Consider the following 9,790-nt stretch of genomic DNA (forward strand, 5'->3'; position numbering starts at 1 on the left):
ATTTTCATTTAATAAAACCCGGTTTAACCAAGCATTGTTTGCTGGTGTGAATGAGGTCACGAATAGGGAAATATTCCTTCTTTATGTTTTTCGAGGAAAACGAAACAGTTTATACACATACACCGGGAACAGCAAGGACGAAAATGACAAATATTTCATTCTTCTTCCTGAGCTAGCTTTGCGATGGGAAAATTTTCCTCGCCAGTAGACATAATATATAACAAAGGAAAATAAACATTATAAAGCGAATGAAGATGTTTTAATTGAAATATCTGGACTCTCAGGGTGCAAGAGTGGATGGTCGAATGGGATTCCCCGCTTCACCGGCCTAGGTGCTCTTGTAGCGAGGTATTTTATGAGGTCGCCCTTGTTACACAATGCAAGAACACCTGTTCGAGATCAATGAAATAAATATTTTTATTTCGATTAAAACATCAGATCAGTTCGTCCAGTTGCAGATATATGGAGGTTATATGTTATCAACTATAATTTATTTAGTTAGATTCTGCCAGATCAGTGACGTAGCAAATGAAAATAGAAAATTACTATTCCAGATTACTCTCGACATTCAAATGAAAATTTCTCCACTGAGCTAGAATCCGCTGGAAATTAAGCGCATTGAGCCACTTTCGGGGTGTTTTTTCGCTCGCGTATTCGATTATTCGATTGAAATGAGACCGAGAGAGTCACGGATAAGAAAATATTCCTTTTTTATGTTTTTCGAGGAAAACGAAACAGTTTATACGCAACGTTCAATTTTGTTTATTTGAGTTTCTTCAGGGGACCTTTAGGGTGCTTCACCGGTCTAGGTGCTCTTATAGCGATGTATTTTATCAAGGCGTCCTTATCATGCAATGTAAGAACACCTGTTCGGCATTAAGGGAACAATGAAAAAAAAGAGTAATTCGTTCAGTTTAAGATAAATAAAGGTGATATTTTACCGAATAATATGTAGTAAGTTGTTGCTTTCGATTTGGGAAATTTAGCCTTCAAATAGAGCCGCTGTAGTGAAGGGTAACTGTGAAGGACAACATACGTAATAACTTGAAAGATAGAGCTTTTTGTTCGCTACAGCAAGTTTTAATCTCATTAGGCACTCTCTGTCTTCACATGAAAATAGAAAGATTCTCGGAAATTTTAAAAACAATCAACGAGGTGGGATGTTGAAAATGTTATTCTGCGGAATGAAGCTTATTTAGAAAACAGAAGTACTCTCTGATAGCTTTTGGGGGTTATGCGAGGGTTTTGAGTGCTTTCTGCAAGTCTCAACAACATGAATACTTTAGGAGCAGCTTCGCCTCATTGGTTGCACGTGAAATTACCTCATAAATATACTTCTGATTTCCTAGCAGAACCTGTAGGGAATGTTTATCTAAAATTAGTGTCTACTTTTAAAAACCTGCCTTCTATTGTTAGTAATTTCTAGACTGCTATTTATGCAGGAGATCAAAGGTGCGGAAATGAAAAACTCTCCGGCTATTCAAAGAAATGAGAATGCAGTTAATATTCTAGTGGTTAAAAAAAGGAAATAAATACCAAAAGCCGACTGGGGTGAAATGTAAACAAGAGAAAAAACAACTTGTTTTTCCATCTGTTGGCGAGGAAGCTATAACTGCAATCAGTCAGCAAAAGATACAACGAAAGCTCCTTAGATTGAAGCTACACGTAGAATTGGCTAAATAGGCTATGAAGGACTGAAACAGTTTTCTGACATCTTGGAAGGTGAGGAACATTTTGGGTTGCAATTTCGCCACAAATTTGCTAAGGATCAACAATATTAATCACAATTCTGTTATGTTTGATAAGTTAGACTTAAGAGAAATTTCCTTTATTTGAATAGGATTTTTAGAATGTGGCCGTTGTCCTGATCAATGTTTTTGGCCAGAAATGTTATTTTTTTCACTGTTATGTAAAAAGATTTTCAACTTCGGTTGCTATCTGAGTCTATTCTCTTTTAATATTTTACTACCAGATTTCGCCATGAAAGACCAAAAAACACTCCCATACATACACTTAGCATATTACTCGAGATCTTTTCGTTCTTTATCAGTATGTTGAGCGCTAAATAAACGGGCACCTCTTCCTAACTTCGTCTTTTTTCCCGCCCAGAATTGACCCGCGAACTGATCTGACACAAATTTCAATTATTTTCCTTCCACTTTCGTCGAAAAAGAGAAGGAGAATTTATCAGACAATGGTGACCAATTTACTTGAAATCTATCGATTGTATACAGGTCAACATAAGGCTAATGCTAGTGATATCGAAACTTAAAACGCGTCAATGAAAGCAAGTACTCTACTTCTTGGTTTATATTTACTTGTTTGATCGAAAGGAATTGAATAACAGGGACCGCGCAACAAGTTTTCGAGTAGGGGGGCTAAAGAAGAATGCGTGAAGGAAAATTTTTTTGTGAAATTGTTTTTTGTTTAATTTATTTTTATTCTTGCAAAAAAGTGGGGGGGGCTAAAGCCCCCCCAGCCCCTCCCTCTGCGCGGTCCCTGAATAATACTCTCGCAGCATCATTCTTGATTGAAAAGAAACCAGAGCGTCTTTCTCTTGATATGTAATTTATTACCGAATATTCTTGATGAATATCTGACGGTGCGAAAGAATAGCTGTCCTTTTAATCTCTTTCTCTCTCGTGAACGCATGACTTTCGCTCGTATGCGCGAGACCTTCTGCTCGTGTGTGCGGTATCTTTCGCTCGAGTGCACGTGACTTTCTGCTCGTGTACGTTTGACTGTTTGATCGTATACGCGTGACTTTTTCGTCGTGCTCGCATGACTTTTAGCTCGCGCACGTGTGACTTTTTGCTCGTGCGTGCATAGGTTTTTGCTCGCGTGCACGATACTTTCCTCTGGTTTTGCGACTGACTTATTCCCACTATGAGCTCAACTAAGACACGTTTAGTTTTAAAACACAGGTAACATGACTTGGACATATTGTATTTTACATCTTTTGGCATCTTTTACTGCCCTCGTTATGGCTGGTGCTCAATGCCGGACAGAAATCAGTATTCCTGGTATGGCTCTTGATGGTTTTGTCTTCAAAATAATGTCAGCAACAGCCCCACATCAGTGTGAAGTCCATTGCGAAAGAGAAATCACATGTCAAAGCTATAACTACGTCGTAGGGGAGAGGATTTGCGAATTGAATAACCGTACCAAGGAGGCGAGGCCCCTGAATTTCCGTCCTGACCCTGAACGATTTTATAAGCGACGTTCCGTAGACAGAGGTATGTGATCAGTTTTAATGGTTTCTGACAGTTAGTTTACTTCGGTGTCTTGATGAATCACCCACCAGCACCAACGCCCTTCTTATGATAATGATAAAGATGCAATCACAAAAATGCTCAGACTTTTTTGGGCCGGCGAGATGACATGGAGCGAACCTTTGCAACGAAATTGCTTATCAAAGACACTCTTAATTTTTCAGTTCCCTTGGGTTCCATTCCTGAATTACCAGCGATATCTTGCCGGGAAATAGAGGCGAGTGAAGGCAAATTCAACATCAGCAACAGGCACTGGCTGGATAGCAGTTTCACGGGACAGGCAGAGTTGGTTGATTGTAGTGATACAGTGAAAGGTGAGTTTTAGGTTCTTCTGCCCTTGTATTACACTCTATTGTTTTTACTTCATATTTTATATTTTATACATTCAAGTCTAAGAGAAAATTAATGGACCACCAGCGAGCCTTTACTTTCTCTTGATTGTAACGACGCCTTTCTTCTCTTCCATAATGCTCTATAACTCTTATTGTTTGGTTTGTGACGTCACAGTGGCAATTCAGACGATGATGTTGAAGGACGATGACGATAAGAAAACAATGGCGAAAATGGCGATCAGAAAACAAACGAACACACAAAAATGTACAATGAATCACATTAATTTATCAATTTATCAAATTCCATGATGCTTAATAGTAATTCATGATACGATTTAACAACAAATACGCCAATTCACAAGGAGCATTTATAACGATAGCCAGTAATATTACTTTCAAATGTCAGTGAGCTGAAAACTCCTGTGGCATGAAATGTTCGCAGACCGTGACATGTAAGTATAAAACCTGCTCTTAAAGGCGCGGCCAAATGCACGCAGCATTTCAACATCTTGTAATAATGTTGGATCGCGTTGTAAGATGTTATAAAGGAGCAAAATGTTACTACACCTTGTAACAACATGTTGCTACAGGGTGACCAAACGTGTGCAACACGCTGCGTGCAACAATGTTGACCGAGTCTTAACACAATTTGCCTCTTAACGCTCAACATTGTAACCCTGTCAGCTTATTTCACCTCAGAGATCCCCCCTCAAACTCTGAGGGCACGAGAATAAAACAACTGATCGACAACTTGAAAAGTTCTTGATCATTCAATTAATTCTCTCTTGTCTATTGTATAGAAGAAATGCATACTAATGATAGGGTGTAAAGAGTTTATAACTCCCACGATTTTTCCCTCTCAAAAGAGGGGATGCGGCCAGGACAGATGACGATCACTGACGATGACGAAAAAGAAAAAGACATCAATGACATTAATTATTAAGTTACATCTTGCTTTACATCGATTCACTGTAAAATTCATCCTTAGAAATTTTTACCACTTTCAATACATTTTTTTTCGTCCATTAGATTGTGACGCTAATCCTTGTAAAAACGGTGGAACTTGTGTAGAAGTACCCAGTAGAAAAACCTACAAATGCAACTGTACGGATGCATTCACAGGCAAAAACTGCTCAGAATCAACAACCGTCGCGCAGAGTACGGATGCATCCCGTGAGTATAGTAAACTTCATTTTTTCTCTTCACTTTTTCCACTGCAAAGATATCCCAAGAACTCAACCTGTCATTCCTTATAATGCCATTACCATGATCAAATGCCGCATATTCCCTACCAAATTAAGAAAAGCCTCTAAGATATCAAAAATAAGCAGTTTTTAAAGTATTCAATTTCCAACACAAACCTCTTATCAATATTAGCTTGCGTTGCAGTTGTTTCCTTATAAGAGCGAGGTTTGGGGCCAAATGAACCAAACAAATAACGTGCATGCAATGTGTGGGGGGTGGGGAGGGGCAGCGGAGGAGGGGGAAGAAACAAGACCTACTAAGGAATACGAAGGCACCAATTTATGATTTATTTTACCAAAATGTCGTTAAATCTCAGCTCAATTAAATCTTAAAAAACGATGGCTGAAAACAAGCGAAGTAGCAAAGAGTGTGGCCAGAAACTTCCCAATTTTAATGTAACAGTTGTACTTGTTTTCCATTTCGTAGAAACTGTTGCAAGTCTTGATAGAGGCAATGGACAACCTCAAAATAAAAATGATTATGACTTTGAGCTTATCTTCAGAGAAACTCAACATACGAGCTATGTGAAACACGATATGAATAACAAGTGGGTTGACCACTTTACCGTCTGTGCCTGGATACACACACCAGATTTACAACAGAGCCAAGAGATGACTGTGATAAGTATTTTGAACGAGAAGAATGGCGGCAGCCACAACGTTGTGGGATTGAGAATCGACGGAGAAGGCAACATCTATTTTTCATTTGGAAGTGACAGGTAAGGAGTTTTTGTAATCCACAATTATCAGAGAAGAATCATTCACCTTGTCGTTATCAATTTCTATAAGCGCTTTTTCTGTCGTTAAAATAGAGAAGACTTTTCCTGCCGATCCTGTTAGCTTGGCATTTTTTTGTTTCAAAGGCTGATTTTAAGACAAGTATATCAACATTCAGTCGTCCTGTTTATTTTAATGTTTATTTTTAAGTTAAGTAGTATGTGTTTAAAGCGAAGGAAAAAATAATGTAACCTTTGGTAAGATTGTTGCAATCTTAGTTAACAACTACTCACTGACACTGACGTAAATAATTGTTTTAGTATATACCACACAGAAACCAAAAATACTAGCTTATTTCTGTCAACAAACCAAAAAATGAGCGGCGGTTAAATTTTTGACGCGCTATTTTGTCTCTTTGGCCATTTGGAGGTGAGTAGTACTTCCTAATCACTTCCGAACCAGCCAATCGGCGCACGCGAAAGAGCTACATAAACTCAGTTATATTCAGTACTATAGGGGATAAAGAGATTACCTATAAGTACATACTTGCGTTTTTGTTTTTGAAGGACCTCCCTTTCCAACGTATTCGCTACCAGTTCTCCGAAGGATGAAATGGTCTTCCTCTGTGTTCGTATCCAACCTGACCAGTCACCTAAAATGGAAGCGATTGTAAATGCAAATTTCGGTTCAAAAAAGACCAGCGACGGAGTTAAGTACGAAAACGTTCAGTGGACTCAAATAATCGTCGGACAAAATCAGGGCAATGACGGTACTATTACAAACGACACCCCATTCTATGGAAGGATTTCAAACTTAAACATCTGGTTTAACCCTTTCACTGATGCCCAAATTACAAATTGGTACAACGAAGTTCAGAAAAATTACATACCTAACATTCTTAAATGGCCAGAACTTAGTTCTTCTTCCAGGATTGGAGACGTTCATTTTGTAAAGGTCACTTCTGCAGGGAGACGTAAGTTTAATGGACTTCATACTCTGCCTTATTATCCAACTGCATTAAGTAAAGTACGAATAACGTGCGAGTCGAGTACAAATATCCTGAGATATTGTACTAGTGGTTAAGCCTGTTTAACCTGTCGGCTACGCGCACTACGCTTCTCTACCTGCCTCGCTTTTCCTACTCTTAATGAAATGCGCTTGAAATTAATAAAGCAGTTGGATCATAAATATCTTATTAGAGTAGACTCATTGTTTGTAGTTTGACTCGCCCTCCGTGCTCGTCAAAATACGGCACAACTCGTAAAAATACTCAGTTATACTACACACCAAAATGTCTAACATGATATATTTGCTGTACTAAATGCAAAGTTAAATTTATCTAGAAAAAGTGGGTGGGAAGGGATGGAGAGTAGGAAAGTGCTTAAGGACACCTGACTTTCTGTCGTTTACCAGGACTTACCAATAACCCTAGGGCAAGCTCTATTTGAAGCGCAAAGCGAAGCAAACTGCTCATCTCTAATCATTAGAAAGGATTTGAAGGTCTGACAAGGCTTGAAGGAGAGGCGAGAGTTTCGGAGCCCTCTGACCTCCCCCCCCTAGATTCGCCCTTGTCAACACGTAAACGCTGGCTATAAACCTACCAAAAACTGTGTTTTTAATTATTACACTAAGTCGAGTTATCGGGTCTATACTTTAGTTATGGTGGGTGATTCTTTATTTTTCTGTTTAGAGTGGCGTGACGTTTTGGATAGTGAGGTGGATGTGCAAACAACAAGTAATGTTTCGGCGACGAAATCGTTTAAGAGTGGATCTGGAGTAGTTATCGAAGTTGAGCGTCAGTCACCAGTCTCTTGTAGTAATGCAATTGATTCGGCCACAGTTGACGGCGTGTTGATATCTGTAGATGGAAGCTGGAAACGAATCAAATACAAGCAGACGTTCATGGAAACTCAGGAATGTTTTGCAATTTTTGGGAGCGTTCCTGATTGGTGAGATATTTACTTCATCTCTCATATTTTTCTTGTTAGTATCGTCCATCTGGAAATTCGCGGGAAGGGGAGGGTGGGGATACTTTGGGATTCATTAATTCTAAACTTTACAAAAGCCCTTGAAAGGTCAGAGCACCAAATTATTGTGTCTTATAGTGTGTGAGGAAACATCTCTGTCATTTATGAATTTGCGAACAGCAGTTTTGGAAAAGCACTGGGTGTTCTGTCTGTCAACCTCGTTTATTTCGAACGCTTCGATTCAGGGTTTTAAAGCCCTGAGAAAAAGCAATCATAATATTATCTGGAGAAAGACAAAAATAACGCGCTATAGAGGACTCAATTTACGTATTTGGCGTCAAATACAGGAAAACAAGTGTATCAAAACATGTATCAAGCTGTATCGTTATTTAAACAAAGCAGTGACTTTTTTATTTCGGCCAAAGGAACTTTTTGGATAAGTAACAATCCATGGTTAATTCTTTCATCATTACAGGGCCCCTAGTATATACACTCCCGGTGTTTCGGAATTCGACCTTCATTCGGATGAACTTTGGAAAGAAGAATATCTTGGCCCAAATGGTAATAAAGGCATCTAAAAAGTCTTGTAAGGGATTCAAAGTTAACTGGTAACGTCACTTAAGGAAGTGTGTCTTATACGCCTAAAATAATTTCCTTTAGTACGTTTTTTCCTTCAATTGTCAGATTTAAATTATGAAACTGTTCAAAAGTGACGATGGAACTTCACCGTGTGATATATAATATGAAACTATTTAAAGCCCTCTCTCCTCCCCTTTTTAAGGAAAAGAATACAGCAGAGTTATGGCATTGATAAATTTATGAATTTAAGGGTAGGTTGCATTTGGCGAATGCTTGTAGTAACATTATTTAACGACTCTTGTGTCCGCATCACACTCGACGTCTCCTTAGATCCAAAGTCTCACCGTTACATCAATTTGTTTGGGACAAAAATAGATCATTGTGGTGAGATCTGTAAGACTGTGTTAATATACACAGGAAAAACATCTGCGTTGAGTTCAGCTATTGATGATAACAATAAGCATGCTCATGATTAAACACTGTAGAACTACATTAGATTTGTCTCCCTGTTCTTTTCAAGGTAATCAATTCGATGGCGTGAATGCTTTGTGTGGTGATGAACACTTTTGGATGGTAAATCAACAAAATACACCTGTAGCCGGAGTCAGTCTGAGACGAGAGAGCGGCGCTTCAGATGCTGGGATATCCACCTTTGGCAAGTGTGGGATGTTCAAGTTCAAGATTTCTGATATTCGTGTTCTGGAATAAAAATTCTGTATCAAGTCCTGGCTGATCCAAGTTGTTATTGGCGACACAGGTTGCGGTCCTCTCCCAGCTGATGCTTGTGATGTCATGACAGAAATGTCACGTGGCATCCCAAACAAAGGCTACGAAAGAGAAGAAACACGTTGCTGCCTTTAGGGCCTTTGACTGGCTAGGACTTGAGCCCGTGATCAATTGATAAGTTTGTGCATTTAAATCACCTTTTAAGCACATCAGCACTATGACTGTAAATTGCACTGGAAGCAGAGCTGAAAATGACTTCACATTGAAATAATTAGACTTCTCGCTATTTTATAGACAATGATAGTCGAATGAACACAAACTGTTGAGGGAAGACGATCAAGATCTTACATTTAGCTTGTTTTCACTCGTTCTAAGGCCGTTTTTTTCATATCTATTATAAGAATTGACACAACAAACAACCTGTGGCTAAAAGTAGTCATGTCCCAACTTTGCTCTAGAGGCGAAAAGGGGAATTAATGAATACGATGCTGGGTGTTCTGTAATATTTTGAACAAGGTTTTGTAGTTTGCAGTTTTAAAAATTTTTAGTTCATTTTATTTAAACTCGTAAATTGAAATTCTACCAAGGAAGGAGGTACTGGGAACTAGTTTAGCGTTCGCACTAATTTTAGGTAAGTTCTTTATGGAGTTTTACCAAAGAAAATGCTCAAATAAAATTTCTTCGCACTGAAATCCCACCTCGTTGTCGTATGGTCAGAAGAGACACGTTTCAAATGTTGGTACACCACATGGTGAGTCAGTATGAACTGTTAGTATGACTCTTAGGGCGAAGGATATTCCATTGAATGAATTTCCTTGTGCTTTAAAAACCGAACAAAAGATAAATCACAAAACAAACATAAGTAAATCAGAAGACGTGTTATCATTGACACATTTGGAGCGAAAGAGACTGGCGCCAGGTTTTTTAATATATCACTCGCAGTACAAGTACTG

General features: G+C 38.7%; 1 protein-coding gene across 1 annotated transcript; it reads left to right on the plus strand.

Moving 5' to 3' along the window:
• Positions 1 to 6,423: 6,423 nt before the first annotated feature.
• LOC131769333 (uncharacterized) lies at positions 6,424 to 9,502 on the plus strand (the record flags this gene model as incomplete). Its single annotated transcript, XM_066162301.1, has 4 exons — positions 6,424 to 6,538; positions 7,256 to 7,514; positions 8,008 to 8,093; positions 8,632 to 9,502. Coding segments are annotated over 4 exons (648 nt in total), but the record flags the coding sequence as incomplete, so codon positions are not given.
• Between the last annotated feature and the right edge of the window lie 288 nt (positions 9,503 to 9,790).

Source organism: Pocillopora verrucosa, chromosome 2, assembly GCF_036669915.1.
Source record: "Pocillopora verrucosa isolate sample1 chromosome 2, ASM3666991v2, whole genome shotgun sequence".
Taxonomy (NCBI): domain Eukaryota; kingdom Metazoa; phylum Cnidaria; class Anthozoa; order Scleractinia; family Pocilloporidae; genus Pocillopora; species Pocillopora verrucosa.